This window comes from Chelmon rostratus, chromosome 5 (genome assembly GCF_017976325.1).
Source record: "Chelmon rostratus isolate fCheRos1 chromosome 5, fCheRos1.pri, whole genome shotgun sequence".
In the NCBI taxonomy this organism is placed as follows: Eukaryota; Metazoa; Chordata; class Actinopteri; order Chaetodontiformes; family Chaetodontidae; genus Chelmon; species Chelmon rostratus.
The window spans coordinates 59,466-84,251 of record NC_055662.1 but is presented as its reverse complement, the minus strand read 5'-3'; the positions used below and the strand labels follow the sequence as shown (position 1 = coordinate 84,251).

The following is a 24,786-nucleotide window of genomic DNA, read 5'->3' as shown; positions in this document are numbered from 1 at the left end:
GGAATATTGTAATGGACTACAATGTTAATGGAAAAACAATTCAACAAAAAGAGAATCCTGACAATATTATTTTGTGACAATATAATATATTGAATAATGTCTAAATGCAAACATCTTTAAATTTGCAAATATACTTTATCAAAACAATACAAATTAGGTTGCTGTATAACTTATTAAAATGGTGACAATGGAAAATATTTGTTGTATTGTTTGTCTTGGTTGGCACTGACCAGCGGCATATTTTGGAGACCTGACCGAAGAGTATGGTCCTGACCTGCTGTATATGGAAAGTGTCCCGAGACAACTTCTTTTGTGATTTGGTGCTATATAAATAAAAGTGAACTGAAAATTGAATTGAATTATCACTCAGCCAGGTTAGTAATTAAAATAAGTGTCCAACGTGTGATCAATTTCACATGATTATTAAATCATACTTTTCACAAATAGTCATTAGGAAGTTATTGAAAAAAATATTGGTATTGTGTCATTTCAGTAGTAATTTATCGATGGTCTCTTAGTCAACCCCAGCAGTTAAGTGTGAGTACTGAGAAGTGAATGAATGAAAGACCTTCCACTGCTGAAAGCTGGTATTATTGAAGTTACAAGTTACTTTTATTAAAAAAAATCTTTTTTTTGTTTTTTTAAAAAAGGGTTTTTTAAATTTGTCTGAAGAAATTAATTATCTCATTAAGTCTTTTGTTTGTAGGATGGCTTTATGACTAAAGCCATTATAGTAAACAAAAACGTTAAGAACTACAGAACACAGTGTAAAATGAATGTTGTTGTTTTGACAAAATCAGCTAAGAGCAATGGTTTGATGATTATGCTCAAACAAATACAGTTTCTACAGCTGAAGAACACTACGGAGAAATGTTTCTTATTTGAAGGTAAATGGTAAAGGGATTATATTCAGGTCAGGTTACACATAAATTAGATATTGTGACAGATGACAATATAATGAATAAGATAATAGGAAATGTCTCAACTGGCAGAAAAATATTAGCCAGCTGATGTGCCCTTGAGCAAGGCACCCGGGTGCTTGAATGCAGCCCACTGCTCCTGTGTGTTTCACTGCATGTTGCATGGTGCATGTGGGTGTTTCAGTAAACCAGTGATGGGTTAAATGCAGAGAACTGCTTGAATGCAGCCCACTGCTCCTGTGTGTTTCACTGCATGTTGCATGATGCATGTGTGTGTTTCAGTAAACCAGTGATGGGTTAAATGCAGAGAACTGCTTGAATGCAGCCCACTGCTCCTGTGTGTTTCACTGCATGTTGCATGGTGCGTGTGTGTTTCAGTAAACCAGTGGGTTAATTTCCCAGTTTGGGATTAGTTAAGTAAATAAAATAAAAAAATAAATAAAGTGTGTCAACAATCACTAAAGCTCTCACCAATCACTAACGCTCCCAGATCATAAGAGGTTATGCAATATTTTAACTTTTTCAAATTCTTGAAAACCTATCATGAAGAGTATGTTCCAACATGTCTGACCTGCTCAGCTGTCTACTTGACCATCTGGGATAAAACTCAATTTGACAGACAGAGCAGATAATTGACCGCAGGCTCCCATTAACACCTACACCTAATTACTCAGTGTCCATCACATCTAATTTCCACCTGTACTTCTTTTAACGCAGTGATTCTCAATCAGGAGTCATCGATGCCTTAAGCTCTGCAGAAATTCTTTCCGAACAAATGGTTCAGAGTTTGATTCACTGACTAATACACTCTTCACAAGAAATGTATGACTTCAGAGTTGCCAACTGTCATGTTTTTTGCAGATGTCCAGTCTCTGTCTCACTCTTTCACACTGCCCAAGCAAATCTCACTAGAAAAGCCACTCCTTGATGAACAATGCTGTGACCATTACAGGCTTCTTCCACATAGAGCATACAAAACTGAAAAATAAAAACAAAAAATAAACAAGGTTTATCTCAAGACAATGAAATAATTAAATCTCGATCCCAAGATAACAGCATTAAAAATGCATGACCAAGCATGACTTCTTGACTTACGAAAGCAAATGAACAACAATGAAAACTAATTCAAATGGACTATAAGTTACTGTAGCAGTTGCCTTACTGGACAGAAAGGCCAATAATACACAGGAATTCCAGTATTTTGTAAATCAAAATTCAACTATTAAATATCTGCCACTGACAGCATATATTTGATGTGTGGTATATTAATATTTGGCTGTTGCATTATTGTGTTTTGAGACTTTGGTGCTTCATGGAAGCAAACTCTTTTCCCTCAAACACACCTTGGCCTCTCTCCTCTCGGTCAATATATACAAAAGACTATAGAAAATATATTGCCAATGGAAAGTACCAATACCAATGAAGTCCTGTGGCAGGACCAGCAGCGAGGGGCATACACTGCATGGCACCATGAGCGGCTGACAACAGGACGCTTCAGGTGTTGTAAAAAAGAAACCTGAATTTAAACCAGGTTTGGAGAGCATGACATGTTGTGTCTGAGCATCAACAGGATCCCCTGCCAAGTGGCCAGACTGTTGTCGTCTCGTAGGGTCCAACTTTGTCAGACTCTGTAACATTAAGAGCCCTAAAAAACAGGCAGTTAACCTCTGACAAGATGGACTCAGATTCTCAGAGGCTACAGCAAGATCAGGCAGCTGGTCCTGGGTAATGGTACGGTCATGCACAACACTACTCTGCAGTTGTTTGATGTGAATCAGACAGTGGCACAACAAGCGACTGATGAGGCAGAAATGTAGTATTCTGCTGCAAGGAGTCAACCTGCCTGCTGCCTCTGTTCCTGCTGTCTCTCCCACCTGTCTCTCCCGCCTGTACAGCTACACCCAACAACCTGCTTCTTCTATCAGCCCATTGCTGTAATAATTTAATTATCATCCCATGTAACAGGTCTGGTATTTCAGGAAAGTCAGCATTACAGAAATAACATACTGTATATACTGACAAATATTGTGTGTTCCTGGCAAAGTGTGTCCATATGGTGTTTTAGTATATATATATATATATATATATAGATATATATATATATATATATATATATATATATATTGTAGAGCACTGTTTTCTAGCCTTATTATTATTAAATATTATTATTATTAAATTTATTTGATAAATTTCTTACATTAATTTCTTTGTGTGTGTGTGTGTGTGTTATGGTTACTTGGTTAATTGTGTGCATGAGAGAGAATTAAGGTGTATATTTTCTAATAAAATTGAAATATATTTCTACAGCAGTACTAATGAATCATTTCTACTAAACATACCTGTAAAAATAGGAGTCAGGTAAAGTTAAGCTTTTTGCAAACTCAGGCAGACAATGAAATAACCAGAAAGGAACCAAAAAGTATTGCAAACAGTTCCACATTGTACAGTCAGCTAGACAAGGCAGATGCATTGTTACAGTGCTTTATTCCATTAGTTGTTAATTAGATTGTATCCTTAAATTGCATCTATTTCTAAAGAAAACACACAAAGTTACACGTGTGTATGTGTGGTTCTCAAATGTTGCTATTCAAAATAACCCACGTTCCGACTTGTGTTTTCCTTTTTAAGTGATTTTCGTTTTGAACGATTCATAACACTTTGTAAGAGTTCGGATTAGTGGAGATATGGTCCATATTGGGATTGAACAGGCGACCTTTGGAACCAGAGTCCCCCTACTGTACGCCAGCGCCAGATTCCCCCCACCGGACTAGCAGAGAAACTTGGGTGTGGTGGAGTACCCCCCCCCCCCATTAGCCAGCTGACGTGCCCTTGAGCAAGGCACTTAACCCCCCAATATGCTCCCCGGGCGCCTGATGTGGCAGCCCACTGCTCCTGTGTGTCGCACTGCATGTTGCATGTGCATGTGTGTGCTTCAGTGAATCAGTGATGGGTGAAATGCAGAGAATAATTTCCCAGTTTGGGATTAATAAAGTGAATAAAATTTAAAAAATTAAATTAAAACTATCTTCTTGGTCTTGCTGACATTGATGTGCGGGTGTTCAGTCCACACCAGTCATCAAAGTTGGTGATGACTTCCCTGTATTCCCCTGTAATACACGTCCATGATGGCTATATCATCAAAGAACTTCTGGTGGTGTAGAGGGTGAAGAGAAAAGGAGAGATCACAGTATCCTGTGGAGACCTGGTGCTGCAAACTACCAGATCCGACACACAGTCCCAAAGCCGCACATACTGTGGTCTGTTGGTGCTCAATGGTCCATGCAGCTAGGTGGCAGTCTACTCCGGCTCCTTCAGCTTCCCCTCAGCAGTGATGGTTGAATTGCGTTGAAAGCACTGGAGAAGTCAAAAAACATGACCCCCACTGTGGTCCCCGTGCTCTCCAGGTTTGGAAGTTAAGGCTACCAGCCTGAAGTGGCTGGGCTCATTGGGATGCACAGTCTTTGGCACTGAAACCACACAGGAAGTTTTCCACAGAGCTGGAACTCTCTCCAGGCTGAGGCTCATATGGAGATGTTCTGAACAACCCCACAGAGCTGATCTGCACAGTCCCTGAGCAGTCTGGAGCTGATGCCATCATGGCCAGTAGCCTTCCTCACCTTTTTTTTTTTTTTTTTTTTTAGCCAAGATGCCGCCGCATCAGTGGCAGCGAGTTACAGCATTTCTGACCATTTTCCTTTGTTGTGCTGTTTTCTTTTGAGTTTTTTGTCTCTTTTTTCTATCATTATTTTCAGTCGGTTGTGCACCCCTTCGGATGTACAATTGGTGAGACTAGTGATTTGGTTTTTACTCTTTTGTGGACTTTTAAAAATAACATCAGCTCCATTGTTTACACTCTGGACCAGCTGTTAGTGCTGTGAAACACCAGCGTACTCCCAGCAGAAAGACCAGCAATCCCCTCGGAGATATGGAGACAGAGAAGGGGATGCAGAGCTGGAGCTAAATGCCGGGACAAGAGAACACAGTATAAGCCATACATACCGTCTCTTTCGATGGGGAATGTAAGATCTCTCCCTAATAAGATGGAAGAGCTAATGGCGCTAACCAGACTGCAGCGGGAGTATCGGCAATGTAGCGTCAAGTTGTTTCACGGATACTTGGCTGAACAAGCTCACGCCGGATACGCATGTCACTTTGGACAATTTTCATCTGCTGAGAGCGGACAGGTGAGCGGACAGGTGAGCGGACAGGTGCGTGACGGAGAGTGGTAAAAAGGAAGGGTGGAGGCATAGCGATGTTTGTGAACAAGAGATGGTGTTATCCAGCACTTATTAGTGTAAAGGAGCAGCGCTGCGCTAGAGACATTGAGCTGCTAGCTGTTAGCATGCCGTATTACCTCCCAAGAGAGTTCTCGCATGTCATTGCAATAACTGTGTACATCCCGCCCTCGGCCGATGTGGCAGCAATATGCAAACTCCTACGCACTGTGGTCTCACAGCTGCAGACATCGTACACACAGGCCCTCCTCCTCATCTCTGGAGATTTCAACCATGCTTCCCTGTCTTTAGCTCTCCCCACCTTCACTCAATATGTCGAATGCCACACCAGAGAGTATAAAACACTGAATTTACTGTTTGCAAACACAAAGGACACTTACAGCTCTTTACCTCTCCCCCCACTGGGCAGATCTGATCACAACCTGGTTCATCTGCTACCAACTTACATACCCTTGGTGAGTAAACAACAGCCAACCATCAGGTATGTGAGGACATGGTCAGATGAGTCTAGTATGGCACTGAGGAACTGTCACCACCAGGAAGTCTTGTACAGCCCTCATGGGGAGGACATTGACAGTTTGACAACATGCAGCACGGACTACATTAACTTCTGTGTGGATAAAACTGTGCCTACCAGGAAAGTGTGATTTCCAAACAACAAACCCTGGGTGTTCCCTGGACTGAAAACCCTACTGAACGAGAAGAAAAGGGTTTTTGAGTCTAGGGATAGAACAGAGTTTAAGAGGGCCCAGAGGGAGCTGAAAAGAGAGATCAGGATCTCACACCACTTCACCCCCCTCCAATCCACATCAGAGACTACGGACCCAGCCCCCCTCCTCACGCACCAGGAGCCACCCCCCTGTCCCCCACCTGGCCTCTCCATAGCAGCAGAACAGGTGAGGATACAGATAAGGAGGACGAAGGCGAGGAAGGCCACTGGCCCTGATGGCATCAGATCCAGACTGATCAGGGACTGTGCAGATTAGCTTTGTGGGGTTGCACACCTTCAATATGAGCCTTCCTGCCCTTTGGAAAACTTCTTGTGTTGTTCCAGTGCCACAGACTGCGTGTCCAGGGAGCCCAACCTCTTCAGGCTGGTAGCCTTAACTTCCCACCTGATGAAGACTCTGAAGAGGATTAAACTGAATCACCTCCATAACCTGGTGAGCAGCGAGCTGGACCCAATACAGTTCGCATATTGTCCAGTCATTGGTGTGGAAGATGCCATCATCTACCTGCTGCACCACTCTTTTTCCCACCTGGAGAGCACTGGGAGCACAGTGAGGGTTATGTTTTTTGACTTCTCCTGTGCTTTCAACACGATCCAGCCATCTCTGCTGAGGGGAAAGCTGGAAGGAGCCGACTGTCACCTGACTGCATGGACCATTGACTACCTCACCAACAGACCACAGTATGTGAGGCTTCGTGATTGTCTGTAGGATGTGGCAGTTTGCAGCACCGGGGCTCCGCAGGGTACAGTGCTCTCTCCTTACCTCTTCAGACAGAGGACTTCAGACACAACTTTACCAGCTGCCACCTCCAGAAGTTCTCCGATGATACAGCTATCATTGGATATGTATCACAGGGGAACGATTTGGAATACTGGGAAGTTAACACTAGCTTTGTCTGACTGGCGTGGACTTTACTGTGCTGCAGCTACAACGGGCTTGTCCGCGTACAGCAAAGAAGGGCCGCGCAGACTAAGGAGTCCTTCACGTGTGTACGTGGGACACTCGGAGTGTAGTGTCAGTCTGAGGACTACAAGACAGGATTGTGCCACTCTACTCTGTGCTCACTCTGTGCTCAGGGGCATGGGGGAGACGGGCACATGAAGAGGATCTCTGTACATGTTATCTACCGGAGTCAACTTGCTCTTAACTCTGTATTCTTAAGGAATCATATCTCTGTTTACTTAGTGAAATCTCTGTTTACATAGTGAGTCATATGTCTGTTTAGTTAGTACTATCTCTGTTTTGCTTGGCCTATGTTCTGTTATATACATCTTTTAAAAAAATGTCCTAAGACTTGGCCGGACACCAATAAAAACACTAGAATAGAGATAACTTGCTAAACTTAGTACAAAGCAGTGATCTGGAAAGTTCTTAAGATCCCAATAGATACTGATGCCAAAGGGATCTCAGTGGAAAATCCCCCAAAACTACAGTGGAAAATTACCAGTAGAAATGAGGTAAGGGGTTATCCAGAGGGCATTAAAGAGGGAAGCCCCCAACCATGAAAACACCAATAAAATCAGAGTAAAGATGTAACTTGATAAAAGGGATGTGGCCAAACTGTATGGCCAAGCCCCTTGACAATAGTATAAAAGGTGATGTTCAGAACAGAATTTTGGCATTGTTTGGCAGGACTTGCCCGGGCTTTTTGATCTGTAAAGAGAATAAAGCTCCCTGGACTCAACTCTTCTGGACTCCAACTCTTTTTCCAGACTGTGCATCTTTTGAAGAAAATCTGATTTCTCCTAAGACTTAGATTTTTTTTAGATTATAGTGATAAAGTTAAGAGTTAAGAATTAGGCAAAGAATCATAATTTGACCCTGATCCAGTCAGTATCTGGTCCTTGGCGAGGCAGTAGGAGATCCCCGTCAGAAGCTGTGGCTGAATCCAAAAGGGGTCCCCGACGCGGATCCAAAAAATGAAAAAGAAAAAAAAAACAGTGCCAAACAAAATGAGTGTAGTGTGTAATAAAAGTGGGTTTCCCACGTGCAGAGTTGCATAATGCTTCACCCACTTTAAATAAATATAAAGAAAAGTGTCTATTTACAATAGAAAAAAGGAAAAGTAAGAAAACAGGGGTCAGAGCAACCGTTACCAGCTGCTGGTCATCCAGCACCATCTTGTCAGGCAACCGACAAGTGAAAGGAGGATGTTAGCCAAGCTGATATCCATCATTGATAACCCGTCCCACCCTCTGCATGACACAGTGGGGGCCCTCAGCAGCTCCTTCATTGACAGACTGCTGCATCCACCCTGTAAGAAGGAATGTTAACGCAGGTCCTTTATACCAACAGCTGTCAGAGTATTTAAATCCAGGGTTGTTTAACTTAGCACTGTTTTCCATACTCTGACTGTCTTTTGCAGTGATGTGCGATCATACACCTAGTACCTTGCAATACTGCTCTTTTCCACTCTCATTGGGTACTGTACATATCAATACACAATAGTAATCTCCTGTGACATATACATATAGATAGATAGATAGATAGATAGATAGATAGATAGATAGATAGATAGATACAATACAAAATACAAAATACAAAATAACAATATAAGAAAAAATAGTGAAATAAAAATAAAGAACTAAGCTATCCAGGATAAACATCTTAACATCTGGCATTACAGGATAAACATCTGAACATCTGGCATCTGTGATACAGGATAAACATTTGAGCAGTTAAATATGTGCACAGTAGTGCAGTTGTGCAAAATAACAGTGTGCGATAGTCAGTTTGTCCACACTTGGGTCCAGCATATGGATGTGTATGTGATAAAGTCCAGCATTTGGATGTGTGTGTGATGGAGTCCAGCATATGGATGTGTGTGTGATAAAGTGCGTGTGTCCATGCATGGTGTAGGTGTGTAGTGAGTTCGTAGTTGTTGTGTTGATTATTGTTTTTGTTGCACTCCCGAGAGATGTTGTAGTCTGTCAGTCTGTCAGTAGAGCAGGACTATGACAACAGCCTGTCACTGAAGCTGCTCCTCTGCCTGGAGATGGTGCTGTGCAGTGGGTGATCAGGATTGTCTATTATGAACAGGAGCTTGTTCAGTGACTGTCACTCTGCCACAGATGTCAGACTGTCCAGCTCTGTGCCAACGACAGGGCCTGCCTTATTTATTTCTGTGCAATATCATTAATGCTGTATGCTGTAGTCACTTTATCCATTCCATGTGCAATCTGTGTGTATTCTACAGAATTCTTGGCAGTATATTTTTACGACAATTTTTCTTACAGTTCTTTGCAGCAATATATTTTTTTTTCCATCCTTTTTTTTCTTACATAAGCCCTTTGTATAATTGTACATTAGGGTTGTATATTTCCACCACTGAGGATGATTCGGTTTGCATTTCGATGCGCTGACACCGATACGATACATTTACGATACACTGAAGCTCCCATCGATACAATGCGATACGATTCACTCCTGCTCACGATACGATGTGATTCAAAAATGATTTGATATGAACGATTGAACGATATGACTTAATTAAAAAAGGATTTGTTTCGATATGATGTGATCATTCAAAACAGTTAGTTGCGATATGAGAGAGTAATAGTAACATCAGGTTTTTTTTACCTCAATAGCACAATTCTGCTTTACTCTCTGTATCGATTTGAGGGATGTATTTAATATTTGTTTTTTTTATGGAGCAAACCAATAAATCATATTTTAAAAAAGACATATTTCAGTAGACAGAGCATTCAATTTTATTTATAATTAGCACTCCTTACTCCCAATTATGTTCTCTGTCTCTATAATTACACAAAATGTATAAAACTTCACAGTTAAACAGTTTCAGAAAGCACAGTATTAACAATGTGCATTAACAATGTGCATATTGCTAATAATGACCAGCAACACATCAGTAAGTTTATTGATTTCTTACAAAGAATGAAAATCAAATAACAATGTTTTACAGAATCAAGTGTAAAAAATAAAACTTGGTTGGATACTTCCACAAAACAATGTTAAAAAGCAAACCTTCAGTTATGTCTAACTTTTCCTATTATCAGCTACTTTTTATGTCAGCAGAACAGCCCGGTATACCATCTTTAGTATTTAGAGTTCACACCTCAGTGCCAAGTTCAGTGCCCATGTAGTAAGATGTTTGCCATTTCGTAAGGTGGAAAGTGAAGATATGGAGGTTGGGGTGGTGGATGGTGTATGTCACTTCCATGGGGGAGCCTGGAGTTTGTGTCCCATCAACACTTGCTGTTAATTTGACCATGCCATGTCTTTCTCTTATCCTAACCAAGTCCTTTATTTTCCTAACCTTTATAACACCATAATTGCCAAGTGCAGATATTGTCAAACAAAATATTTTTTAAAACACTAGCACTGTTAAAAAATGTCATCACATTTACAATCCATATTGTTGAAACTCAATGTTCTTGTCTGGTGATTCATATGGCTGAGCATTGCTGATGACACAGTTCACATGTTCTCAGCAGCCAAGAAATTCAGAAAATCAGTTATAAGAATAGTTCACAACAAATTCAATGCCACACCTATAGCTTCTGTAATTAATTACAGGAAATGATGCTGGCTGCTTTGTCTCTGTGGTAAACATTTGAAAAATGCAGATGCAATGATGACTAATGATACAGAGGACAAAATGACACACAGAAATGTGTTACATCTGTTTTCTCTCAAATTCAGTACCCTGATAAAGCTAACACTTGATAAAGCTAACTCCCCTGATATATCTGTTTTACATCTAATGCCACGGATGCCACGGTTAAAGCTTTAGACCATTTCAGATTTTTACTGTTTCTTTAACTTTTGCGTAGAAGAGATAATCCTGAAAGGACATCAACAGTGGCTTAGCATTTTTTGCACATTTACTACAAATTGTGTCTGTGTTATAATCTGCAATGCAAGGTCACCTTACTTATCATCTCTTTCCAGAATTTTCATTTCATTTCATTTGGTTACATATGCATATTTTCTGTGAGATCCATTTAAAGTATAATTCATGGTTTATTGTTATGTCATGGTTCAATTTTTCTTAAATCAATTATTTTAAACTTTCAAACTGAGATTTAAATTAGTTGGGTTTGGTTCACAATTTGCTACCAAAAGTTGTTAAATGTCAATATGGTTTAATTCATGCATATTCAGTTATGCAATAATTAATCCTAATCTTCAACCGGTTCACAATTTGCTACCAAAAGTTGTTAAATGTCAATATGGTTTAATTCATGCATATTCAGTTATGCAATAATTAATCCTAATCTTCAACCTTCATCATAAGAACTCAATAGCATCCCCAAATCCCATTTTAGTGTTCAAATTCCCACAGTTCAGAGTTTTAATTCATAAAGTGATACTATAATAACAATTTATTTTCATTAAAAAATATAATGCAGTACTGTAGAGATAGCTCCTACACATTTCAAAATAACTTCGAACCTTAAACTATGCTTTATGGCTACTCTTGCTGGGTGGACTGGCTGAGGAAGCTCTCTCAGTAGAGTCACATTTGTCTGTCACCCTGAAAGTGTATCGTCTTTGCACTGGACAACAGCAGTACAAGAGGAGGGCAGGAAACATAACCGGCTATCTGGTGATGTCCTGTCACTCACAGAGTGTGTGTGTGTGTGTGCGTGTGTGTGTTGTGAGGAAATAAAGAATTGAGTGAATTGAATGAGTTAATTAATAAAAATATAAGTCTATACTAGAATCACCCAATTACATAACCACCTTGTGTAATTTTTAATTGTAAGCTCTCCCAAGGTTGCTGAAACTCCCAAATTCCCTGACAAAATAAAGAGGACATGGCCTCAGTTCACCTCAGATAGCTAAGACTCTGGTTACAGACGCTAATGGGTCAGCTTCAGCAGGACAACAGTAAGTAGTAAGTCGTAAAAAAATTGTGTGGCAGTGGCAGGTCAGATTTTTGACGATTGTGTCATGATCTGCACTTGCCACGTCTGAATTATGTTGAAGGTTTTCTTTTGTGCTGTCATGATCCATGTTTGTCATGCCTGTTTTATGTTGAAGATTCTCCTTTTTGCGTTATCATAGTCTGTTTTTGTCACGTCCTGTTTTGAAGGTTCAAGTTATGTTTCTTTGTTTGCTTTACTTCCTGTGTTTTCCCACCCTTGCGATTGTTTAATCTGTTTCACCTCTGTGTCATTAGTTGTCCTCCCTTGTGTATTTAAGTCTGTGTCTTCCCCCCAGTCTTTGTCAGGTTGTTGTCTGTGTTACCCGCCATTGCCCGGGAACCCTTGTCTTTGCCATTGGCCCAGTAGTGTGTTTCTTTGCGTTGTCTTTGTTCATGTCTGTGCCATGTTTCAAATAAGTGTTTCCTTGTTTTGTCTTTCTTCCTGTCTTTGCTGCGTTCTTGCAGATGTTTGTCAGCATCTTTAGTCTTGTCTACGTTCACTAGCCTTGCCACAGTCCATGTAGGTGTTTTTTTGAGTTGTCTTGTCAGCTGTGCCATTTTCTTTGTTGTTGTTTGTTCAGTGTTTCCCTGTGATGTCTTAAGCCCATCTGTCCTTGTGAGTGTGTATTCGTATTCATACTTATATTACTTTTATTTATTTTTTTTTATCTAAATAGGGGAAAATCTGACTTGGCAGACATTTATGGTTTTTTTTATTATTTTGTTTAGTGTGTGTATAATGTGTGTATACACATATGTACATATATCATATATACTACATACAGTTAAGTCTATTATTAGCACTGTCATTGTTTCCGTGATTGCATTTCTAGCTCTTCCCCTCTCTTGCCTTTTAACTTATCAAAATAAAAGGTGTAGTGCCTGGGATGATGGAGAATATTTGTGTGTTTTTTTTTTTTTTTAAAGAAGGAATTCTCAAATGTCATCTTGACCGTGGAGTATCTTCACAAACACTCTTTATGAATTGTCTGTGACATACTCGGTCAAAATAGCACAAGGACCAAGCACCACATTCCCCTGTTGTCCCTTTCTGAACAACAGCCCTGTTCAGAAGGGCTGTTGAGAACGTATTTAAGATATCCCCATATCTCAAACCTAAATGTTGTAGGTAACAGCTAGCAATATTCCACCTCAGTTCATTTAAATGAGGCAAGCAAGGGGGATAGGATCGTCTGGCATCACCTGATAACTTGTAATAGTGTGTGTTTACCAGGTGTTTCAGTGTTTAAACATTCTATACTTATTAAGCATATTTATAGAGCAGACTATGAGCCTCTACGTCAAGGGGAATAGAACACCAAGTTGTTATTCTAATTAACTGCCACTTAGTATTGTAATTCTCCAGTTCCAGCGTGGTCTTTTATGTGGTCTCTTTATTCAGGAATGTTTGTGAAGATGTAAAGGCAACAGTTGAAGTGCCAACACCAACATCACCACAGGATACCTTGCCCTCAAAAATAATAATAATATGCAACAGGCCACAGTATGTACTACAGCCTACTGTACAGATGTACTTGCCTACACCAAGAGCAATAATATTTAATGCATGATTTTTTTTACACACTTTTTTTCAATATATATTTTTACATAACATACCAAAAAACTGAGTGTGCCCATTACGGATGAACGTAAATCACATTTTCCTGAAGCACAACATGCTAAAATTGCAAAGCCCTAAATACCTGAGTCAAACACAGCTGCAACCACCAACATGCAGGACGGGGGGAGGGGGGTTAAATGGTCTTAGTGATTCACAGCAAGTCATAAACTTCTTGTGAAACCCTACAGAAATGCTCTAAAAAAAATCTACGTTACACCCATTCTCTCATTTTACTCTCGTGTCATTTAAGTGCTGATAAGATGCACACGTTCAGCTAATAAAGAAATAGCATTAACGTTATTGTGGATCTTGCAGGAACCAAGTAACCAAAACATTATCATCTAATATTTACCTCAGCTGTTAGCATTAGATAGTGTTGCACATCCAAAGAAACACATACCATAATCATTTTTTTAAATACTTACATTTTCTCCTCTGCTCTTTTGCTACGGACAGTTGGTATGGATCCCTCTTTTAAAAAAAGTTTTGTTGCCATTCTCGCATGGTACTGGTTGGAAAAGTAATCAGACTCCAAGTAGTTAGCACAAATGAACAGGATTTTGTCGATTGTAGCTGGGATGTTGCCATCAAAAATAAAGTTAATTCACTCAGCTGTTCTGTCCTTTGAGGCCGGACACTGATGTAGGGATATGTGCTACTCTGTACAGCAAACAGCAGAGCAGTTCCCGTGCTTATCTCTTAGCTTTGGCATGCTAACAGTCCATGACTTGCAAGAAAAACAATGGTTTTGCACAAAGCCACAACAAAGACTCAATCCACAGGCAGAGATACTCAGATGGAGGGCTGGCTTTTGCAAAAGAGTCCCCTCGTTACATAGGAAGGAGAGCAAAATCTGAATGGCTTGTTGAATTCCATGCTTTCTGACCATAATATAAATTATACATGATTTGTGGATAAATCAGGCTTAACCACTGATAATTGTAAGGTTTGGGTTAGTGAGCTGTATAGTAATATTTTGTATCATTAAAGGAGTGTTCAGATGATATGTGGAACTAATTTCAGAGGTGCTGCGATTGCAAACAAAGCTCTCAGTAGTGGAAGCTGAGGTGTAGAAGCATCCATGCAAGTTGAAAATGTTTTATCTTGAGAAACATTGCCTCTAATCCCAAGGGCCAAAGGAAGGAGCATTGATTGTTCAGGGCAAATAAATGGGGACTGCTGAAATTTCCTTCAGATTCAGTCTGAACATACCTCTCACGCCTTTTCAAATGACATACCATATGACAGCATGGAGGGAGGGGAAATAGAGCAAATATAACTTTTGCATGCATGACTGGTTTCATTTATCTCATGTCAACTAGGCTGACCATGCAAAACATACACAATCACACACAATTTAAATCTTTCTTTCTATCACTACTTTGTTTTCCCTTTACAGCCCCACCCACCCTGCCCACCGTAAAACTGTAATGGCGTATAGTGAAAAAATCCAAAAGAGCCAAAGATTCTGGTGGGGGGATGTGGCCCCACGCACTCTGTCCACTGATTGTACTGCCCAATAGAAAAACTAAATCTAGCTCCTAGCCAAATGGATACAGGGGCTTGAGATCAGACTGTTTCCATATCCCTGACAGAATGCTGACATGGAAGTTACAGTGCAGCAGCATGTGGCTCTTTCAAAACATGTCCCCCTGTCAAGTTTTATGGTCACTTTAAAGTGGGTGGTGCAGGGGTGGAAGGGGAGGGATCACATTGGAGGGCTGATTGTTTTTCAAGACGAGCCCTACACAAAATGGCTGAAAAACACTGAAAAAAAATTAGAAGCATACCAGTGGTTTTGCACATTTTTAGCCATCTTACTACATTTCATTGTATACTAGGCCTGTCATGGAATATTCTACATTCGCATTTACATTCAAATTGCATAAAAATCAATCAACGTTTGTGCTATTGTTGTGAAGTTTTATGGGCAATTTGCCTGGGAGCAACAACCACAAAGGCACAAAGTGGTAAACCACACAAACTCACAAAGTGGGGCCAACGACTACTGAAGAACGTAACACGTAAAAATCATCTGTCACATGTTGCATCACTTACTACAAAGTTCCAAACTGTCTCTGGGAGCAACATCAGCACATGAACTTCACTAGCTGGCCGTCAGATAGATGAATATGGGTTTGGCAGATGTTAGGAGCATCCATCAGAATGCATAGCTCCTCCTGTAAAGTTTGGTGAAGGAGAGACAGTGGTCTAGGGCTGTTTTTCAAGGTTTGGGTTAGGCCCATTACCCTGAGACATCGTGTCTGCCCCACATTTTTGATTCATCTTCGACAGGTGTGTTTTGAAAGTGTAGCGTTTTGGCTGCCTCAGATTTTGCTGATTTGCCCATTTTTTTCTTTATATTTGTTTTTCTACCATGTGAGTAGGCTTCATAGTAAATGGTTTCTTTTTTTTACTGTTTAATTGTATTTATTGCAGTTGGGAGTCTGCACAGGGTGTTTCATTTCTAAAATTTACCAGATTCTCCACACTGTTCCTGAGTCTGAGTCTGTCTGGCTCGATCTCCTCTGTGCAGATTGATGTGCCGTCTGTCAAAAATACACTTGCCATAGATTCTCTGCAGAGGATAGAAACACACTGAAACACGCTAGGTGAAAGTGCACGCATTGTCGTCTTATGTTCCATTTGTTCCCTCACTGTACCATCCATTACAGCCATATGTTTGACTATAATCTCTTAACAAAAATCTCAGTGTATAGGAGAGTCTAATAAAGAGGAAATTACCCCTCAAGTGGACAGTTTAAGACTGCTATTTTTTTGGTGCAGAATTTTAAAAAATGAGCCACAATGCGAAAATATCTTAGTAATGTTGTGTTCTTAAAATCTGATTTCACTGAAAACTGAATAAATCTGCAACATTTGTATGATTCATATTGAAATTTTCATTTCAAATCCATTTGTTTCAGGAATTTTCCGTAAACCAATGTTTTTTTGCCTCCTTGCTTTTTTGAGAAAAGCTGCCATAAATTACTTAATAGTATTCCCAAATGACGTGTCAAGATGGATATGTTTGCAATATAGATGATTTGAGTGGCAGGGGGAGGCGAGTGAAATCATACACCAGTACAGCTGCAGCTCCCTCCCTTGTTGTGTTTTAAGGGCAACATTCAACATGCTGATATAGACGTCAAAAATGCTTCTCTTAACAAGTAGTTTAGTCTCATATTCATATTCCAGTTCAAAGAAAGAGATTGCCCAAGTAGTACAGTCTTGAACCCCAAGCATCACCAAGCATGACACAGTCAAACACACTGACATCTACTGTCAGTTTACTTTCACTTCAAAACGTAAACTGCAGGTAATTACCTCTGCTACAGAAGTTATGCTTTCAGTTCCGTTTGCTTATTTGTTTGTTAGCTGGTTATTTTAAAGCAATGTCATGAAATGCCAGGCATTTTTACAGTGGCCAAAGAAGACAAAACACATTGAAGGGCAAAAGACAGCAACAATAACATCATCATAATGTGTTCAAAATCCAAAACACCAAACACTAAAGAACATACAAGGATAAAAACATGAAATGCTCTACAAATTGTGTAGTGTAAACACCAGGGACACCAAACTGATTCAGGACTGCACCAAGTTGGAAGAATGTCTGTTTGTGCAAATGCCTGCAGGTTCACATATCTGTGGCAACACTATTGTAAGTAATATGTATGCGTGTATCAGAGAAGAAGCATGGCCGCAAAACTACACGTACACGCTCTTCTCTTTCTCTCTTAATCTTTGGCTTTTGTCATATGCTTCATGTATGCTCAGTATCTTCTTCATCTATTGTCTAGGAGCTATCTGCAGTCTCATAGACTACATAATACACCCATGTTACTACAACACACTCACTTCACTACACGACACACACCCCAAGTTCTTTCCCCAAACCTAACCAGAAATGGTTCAGGAACCAATACACCCCACTGAAAAGTAGTTTTCTATATCTGTGCCACATGGGTGTCGCCACTGACACACCCATTTAGGAAACTGAGTCTATTGATTCCAATGGGAGAAGTGACCGTGAGCACAGATTATGACCGATTTTTTCACCCCATAGCCACTGAAGTAAATATTGGACCAATTTTTTACAAGTCACATATGCTGTATCCAAATTCACTGCTCTGTACTGATGTGTGCTCAGAGTGTAATAATTTAAATCCTGAAACTGTGAACTCAATTCTTTTTCTACACAGTGCCGCCAAACAGCAGGATAAAAACAGATAGTTTAGACCTCCACATGTGGACCGATGTTCTGTTAAAATTCAATGATACGATATGAAGGGAAAAGAGGGAGAGAACAAGAAGAAGAAAAGGCGAGATATAGACTTAATGTCTCTGATTAAATTTAAACCTTCCCATTACTGTGTGTTGGGGAGAAACAGGAGTGCACTCTGACAGTATCTGCTCCAGTAGCAGGATCAGTCTGTTGGAGAGTGCAGGAAGCAGATCGCAGCACGAGCCTGACAGTTGTGCTGATATTTGTTCTGCTGTAATGCATAAAGTTGGTGATTTGCAGGTCAGATTGGGTGCGGGTGTTGATTACCATATATTTTTGTTGGTCGGACAGGTGGGTTGGCTCTCATGATGGGTCTGGTGAAGGCAGTAAAAAAAAATTGTGCGTATGAGTGTGCATTTTGGCTTCTTAAGTGAGGAACTCAAGGGCCCATCATAATAGCCTGCACTGGGGTCCAACTTATGCCACTGGGACTCGGTCAGTTTTTACTGTATATATAAATCTGCAGTACTACTATATATAATATGAATAAACACTACTATTTAATTATATGTTAGTCTCTCAGTTATTATTGAACCTTGATACAGTTAAACAAGGTTGCATCTAACTTAATCAATCAGTCAATGTAATACGCCACACAGCAACCAAGCATGCTAAGTGATACAAACACAGATGCACCAGTAGTAATAGGTACACTAGATTACTGTACTGTACTAGATTTTGGCTGAATGCTAAAATGCTCACAGCGGATTTTTCAGCAGTGACTTTCATGTTTGCTGCATTGATTGTGAACTCCTTCCTTTTCGTGACAACTTCTATCACAGTTGTCACTGCAGAGCTTTGTTCACCTGTTTTAAAAATCTGAGGCACGCAGTGGGAAATTTATTGTGAGATTGAAGATTATTGAGAGGTTCATAGGACTGGTGATGATATGAACTGGAAATGGTCAAGTGAAGAAGCTCAATCAAGAGGAGACTGTTGAGGACTTTGCATGCACAAGGCTCAGAGAATGATGTTCAGACAGGTGAGAAAAACATCATCAACCACTGTGTTGCGTAGCAAAATTGCCATTGCATATGTTTGTGTGTGCTTCATGTGTGTAAAAACTGTGAAGCTCACTTTGCTTTATGTGTTTGTGGCTGTAGCTACTGTGAAGTTTATGTTGTTCAAATCTGTAAAAAACTCTGTGTCTCTGTGTCTGCTATAGTGATGTTTTATGCTGCCATTAAAGTGGCAGGCATTTAATTTCTGTAGCCTAATATTGCTTGTTTCGCCCACTGTAGTGTCTGTAGTGTGTTTTATTTATTGTTGGTCATTTGTGTTTTATTGGGTTTTTGAGGCTATATACAGAAGAGAACCACTGATATATCTAATTGATAATCAGTGGTATGCACAGGCCGCAAAATCTGTCTATACAAATGGAGTTTATTTAGACATCAGGGCTCAGTGGCGTGATTTGATCTCGTCCCACTAGTGCTGTTGGACTGATATTGAATGCAACTGTACCCTAAAGGTGTTCTTCACATTTTTTTTACTCTGTCGTGGGATTAGGATGGAAAAGGAGTATTTTTTGTGGGAAAGGGATGGGACAGGAGTAAAAATCCACTCTCTTACCCTCTATTTTAGATTCAGCTGCACTTTGTCTCTGACTGGGTCATTAAAACTAAAATACGTTTTCTGAGCTGCCTGTCACCATTCTTTGCAGTAAATAGTTAATATAGTTAAATGGACTGTATTCATATAGCACTTCTCTAGTCTGATTACCTCAAGGCGCTTTTACAACATAAGTTTGCATTCACCCTTTCACACACATGGAGGCCACTTGCTCAATACAAGCTTGAACCATTCACACACCCAAACAACACAGCATCGCAAGCAATTTGGGGTTCAGTATCCTGGCCAAGGATACTTCGACATGTAGACTGCCACGGCCAGGGATCGAAACACCGACCTTCTGATTAGTGAATGACTACTCTACCCACTGAGCCACAGCTGCCCCAAATTAGTTTGTGCTTACCTTTCAATCCCATTTAAGAATGCTTGTAAAATGTTATGTAATTAAAAATTAAAGGAAGAAACTGTATGCATGCCAGCATTTACTCGCATGTTGCTCCTGAGGTCTACAAAAGTGATTGAGCAACAACTGCACACACCGGCAGGTTTCCTTTGGTTCAGATCAGATTAAAACTTCTCCGCCTTAGTGGGGCCTTTTTATATTTAGCCTACATCTTGTTCTTATTTCCAAAGATGCACTTACTGCCTTCCAATGTGGTTTTGTTTTGCAGCTTTGAGCATGCTTAGTATGCTGGCTCCACTCTGTCTGCCTAGCAGCCATAAGCTTTTATTGTCCCATGACTATTACACTGAATGACCACATACAAATGACCCCACAGTAACTGCACATCCTGAGGAATCTTTGAAGCGTATACCCTGATTTTGCATGGAGCATGAATGCATGGCCAAATCAAACGTATCTGAAAAAAGGAAAGACTTTATGATGACAATAATAGGTGTACAGATTTTAAATTAATCTTCTGAAGCTTTTCCATTGCTTATAAGATCTAATTACTAGAAGGAATAAAGACTAGAAGGAATGCTCACATCCTTTCCTTTGATGGTAAACATCAACCAAGCTAACCATACAAATGACTATGACGGTGATGCAACCAGTGACAAGTAAACTTCTAAATATGCAATTAATAAATCATAGATATGTAGAGAAAACAAAGAAGTAGCATTCTCTCCTCAGGCTCATCTCACCATCCTTCACACATAACTGTCTCTATATTGATGCTATTGGTTTTCAGAAACTATTTAAATTGCATTTCCATGTATTGAGTTGCTTTATGGTGCTACGCAAATGCAGTCACTAATGTACAGATTACATTTAGTGAAGTCTAAGTCTAAATTAAAGATGACATGGTGCACAATCATTATGAGTGTATAGATCTGCCAGTTGCAGGCTGGAAATATGAAGACAACTTTATATCAATCACATAATTTACTGTCATTAGCTAGCTGCTAAAAAAAAAAAACAAATGAGTTCTTTAGGAGAAATGCCTTCAATAAATATTCAAAAAATTGAAAAATGAAACACATACACAATAAGGACATCACAAAAAAACCTTTATAAAGGATTTTGATGACTTTACTTTAAAGCTTTCAGTTATAAGCCATTAATAAGAGCAACTTTTGGTGACAAGGTTGGATTAAAATCCTGGATTGATAGGACTCTATGACCACTTACCTTCTGAAAAGGTGTTTGAATCCAAGTCCATATATTAATAATTTGTTAAGCATTTATTTATGGATTAACAACATCATTATTACCAAATAGGAAGGATAGACACACATCAAAGCTGTTTTAATTGTTTATAAATGAGTAAATACACTTTCTAGCTAGCAAAAATTAAGTTTTAAATGATTATGTGTTTGTGTGTCCAAAGGACTGTAGGGATTTTCCCCAGCCTGGCAAATAAAATGTTGTTCTAATTAATAAATCAATCATAAATTACTTATTATCCATCAGTAAATATATTAGCTACATCGTATACCCCTTTATAATTAATGCCTTGTCAGAAAGTCTTGTTCTAATTTGTCCCCCAGTTCTAGTCTCAGTTGACAATTTTCAACTTTTTATAGCAGAAACTACATTTGACCATCTGAGTTAAACCTCTAGATTTCTGCAAGTATATTTACTGCGTATGCAAAGAAGATACAAAGAGTAGCACTTGTGAACAAAGCCTTTATGAACAGATTTTTTCCTCAGAGAGTCGAATACAGCTTTGTCAAATAATGTCAACCATGGTTTTCATTAGCACACAGAGTACCTTTGTATGCAAGCTCACTGTACGAAAAGGAAAACGTTCACTATGCCACTAAAGAAAAGCTTTTCCTTTAATAGGACTACAACTAACTACAATTACTTTCCTATAGGTAAGTTAAATTAAGAAATTCCACGTGAGTATTCAGAAATTAAACTGCTGTCAAAATCTTCAAAAATTCTATTTGAGCCCACAAATAACTGAATGAACCAGAAACTCTGGGATGAGTCGCTTTGCACCATGAATATTAGTGTTGTCGTACCTGTTTGAACTGCTCCTCATAAGTCCACTCGTGGTGCTGGGACTGGGGACGCGCCGATGGAGACTCTGCGCGGCGGACCGGAGCGAAGGCTACCGGGACTCGGTCCATTAGGTGCATCGGAGCGCTCTGCGTCGGCAGATATTCTTCCTGGAGCGAGTTGTGTCGGTGCTGGTAGTGGTGCAACCCGACATCGTCTTCGCCCTCATCCTCTTCATTCATTATTTCATGCTCAACTATGTCATCTTCCTCCTCGTCACGTTCCTTATCGTCGCTACCCGGTCTGGAGCACCCCCCGTCGTCATCCGCTTTGGGAACCTCCATGTGTGGGAGCGTCACTCCTGAGGACGAGTTGGTAACTCCGGCACTCATGGCGCTTCGCATCGCCGCCTGGTAGTGGCGAAAAGCCAATGCTTGTTGGTGTATCTGGGACTCCACCATGGAACGAAGATCTTTCTCCGTCTCCGCCTGCCGGAGCTTCTCCTCCATGGCCAGCCGCGCTGCCTGTTGCCGCTGAAGGTTCTCCATGACCGCCTCGAGCTTCATGCCGCCGTTGCCGGGCTGGTGGGACTGTGCACCGGCGAGCGGGTTGTGAGAGGAGGCGGAGGGAGTTTGGAGCGGAAGGCTGCTGGCGGACGAGAAACAACCTTGCTGCGTGGGGACAAGAGTATTTAATGATTATCACCGGCAGTTGGTCAGACTAAAACACGTTCGACTAATTAACCTCATTACACGCACATAGATAGTTTTAATGTGATATAGTGCGACGTAAATAGCATAACATGTATAGTATTTTACATTACCATATAAGCAAACATGAAAACTTTGCACTAACTTTGACACTATTAAACTATACACATGCAAAGTTTCTAAGCGTATTTGACAAAAACAAACAAACAAACAAAAACCTGTAGAGCTGCTCGGTATATATAATCCAGTTCAAGTAAAGCCTGGCCGCTTACCAAAGTGGATTTAGCTGCTACACCTGCCTTATCAACCATGCTTCTCTCCGTCAGGTGCGCCGAAATATTATCAACGGAATCTCAAGAGTCTTCTTTCAGTCCTGGTAACTTTCCGCTTTCAACATTTACATATGCAGGTCTCGGTAGATGGCTGAATAAATACTTGAAATATGTTGAGATGAACAGTTAACCCCGAGCTGCTTTTGGCAACAAGTGGCTACTGTAGTGAGAATGACCTCTGGAGGCAGAGATCAGCCCTCCTGTACCATCAGCAAATAGCACGTCAATGTTTCAACGTTGAGAAGTGTTGTAGGCCGGCAGGGAGACGCTATACCACTGGCTGTACGCTGATATACGCTGATATACCGCAGGACTGCTCATACACTGCAATGAAGTAAATGAGACTTCATTTTATGTTATGTAGACTTAATAAAATATTTCTGAAATGTAGATAAATGATTACATTACATTACATACATTTATTTATTTGGGTTGCTTGAATACAGTTGCCATAAACCATGAATAACAGGTTTTTAAAACTTAATCATTTCTATGTTCTGTAAAGATAACCTACATCATAATTACATTATTGTTAGTTTTATCTTTCCATATAATGCTGTATGTATCATTTTCTAAAGCAATATCCGTGTAGATGTTATTTACATATTGATATTCTTAGATTCTTTTTTTTTTTGGCACCTGTTTATTCCTGTTGATGTGTGTGTTAAGTGCCAATTTTTTTCCACATAATAATTTGTTGAAAGTGTGTCTGAGTGATTCTACTTCCTATAAGTCACGGCACATTCACACTGGATAAGCGCAATGTTTTACTCGAATTTACTGATATTATCCCCTGGATATGATGTCAAGGCTCTGCATAACATAATCAAATTTTAAGAAGAGGAGCATCTGTTCTTCAGAAACCACATTACTTACATAGTTTAGACTTGTTTTGCCAGGTTTCTCCATGTGCTAGAGGCAGAAATACTCATTCGCAACTCAATTAGATCAAGTAACAGTTGCTTTGTGGTTGTACTAGAATATGTGATCATTTGTTTTAAATGTCAATAGCCAACCTCACAGCACAGTTTACTGCTGTTTAACATATTGTGAGCCGTGATTAATTTCGTACCAGTGTTGTAACATAAACTACGGTAGGCGATTTGAGGTGGAATTTTCACTTTACAGATTAGATTAGATTTATATAAGCAATGTTACAGAGCATTACAATAAAATTAAATTATACTGAACAGATATTAGGTTTTCCCAAGTTAGTTGCTTTTCTTTTTTTTTTTAGTTTTGTTTTAGTTACATTTAAATGGCTAATTAAATGTTTTAGGGGAAAAGCATTGAAATGTTCAACTAGTTTAAATCACCTGTCTATCAGTTTTCTCTGCTTTTTAGTACACTTCAGTAAAGAACAATGAGTAATGTAGCTCTACTTCTGTAATTTGAAATGAGAGCATGTCACTCTAACCATGCCACAGAGGTCTCATTCAGAAAAGTGTAGCTTTTTTTTTCTGGTGACATATTATGTAAAAATACATTAAAGAGGACCTACTTCCATTACGAATTGCCACATTGCATTCTGAGGAAAGGGCAGTTCACAGAACCAAGTGACAGCATTTTAAACAACTTTACTTCAGGACAGAATGCAAAGGACATCGGAGATTGTCATAGGTTTTCACTCCAATATAGAATTATCCACTTAGTTTTTATAGGATTAACTTTTTTTGTCATCAATTTGTCATAGGAATGTGAGTTCATACACAATAATATTTTGATGTGTTTTAAATTGTAGCATATTAGCAACGTTTTGAAGAAGAAAAAGAAGAAAAAGGTTGATGGATTCCTGCATTAACAAATAACACATATGTCCAGACATGCCCAATAACTGCTGAAACAATCACATTGTTTATTTGTTAAAAGAATTATATGGAATCATTCTACTTTCTGAAGGCATTACACATGCCTCTACATAAATGGTCCAATGTTGGTTTGATGCAGGAATGTAAATCTCTGGAGTGTCAGTCCTGCACTTTACAAGACTAATCCAGTGTGCTGTAGAACAGCGCTATCTAGTGCCTGAACAGCTGAA

General features: G+C 39.7%; 1 protein-coding gene across 1 annotated transcript in view; it reads right to left on the bottom strand.

Moving 5' to 3' along the window:
• arid3c (AT rich interactive domain 3C (BRIGHT-like)) overlaps positions 1 to 24,255 on the bottom strand; it is an 87,729-nt gene extending 63,474 nt beyond the window's left edge. The window contains exons 1-2 of the mRNA XM_041936354.1: positions 24,250 to 24,255; positions 21,730 to 22,377 (exon numbers count right to left, since the gene is read on the bottom strand). Of these exons, the coding sequence (XP_041792288.1) occupies positions 21,730 to 22,377; positions 24,250 to 24,255 (654 nt within the window). The remainder of the gene's footprint in view (positions 1 to 21,729; positions 22,378 to 24,249) is intronic.
• Positions 24,256 to 24,786: the final 531 nt, after the last annotated feature.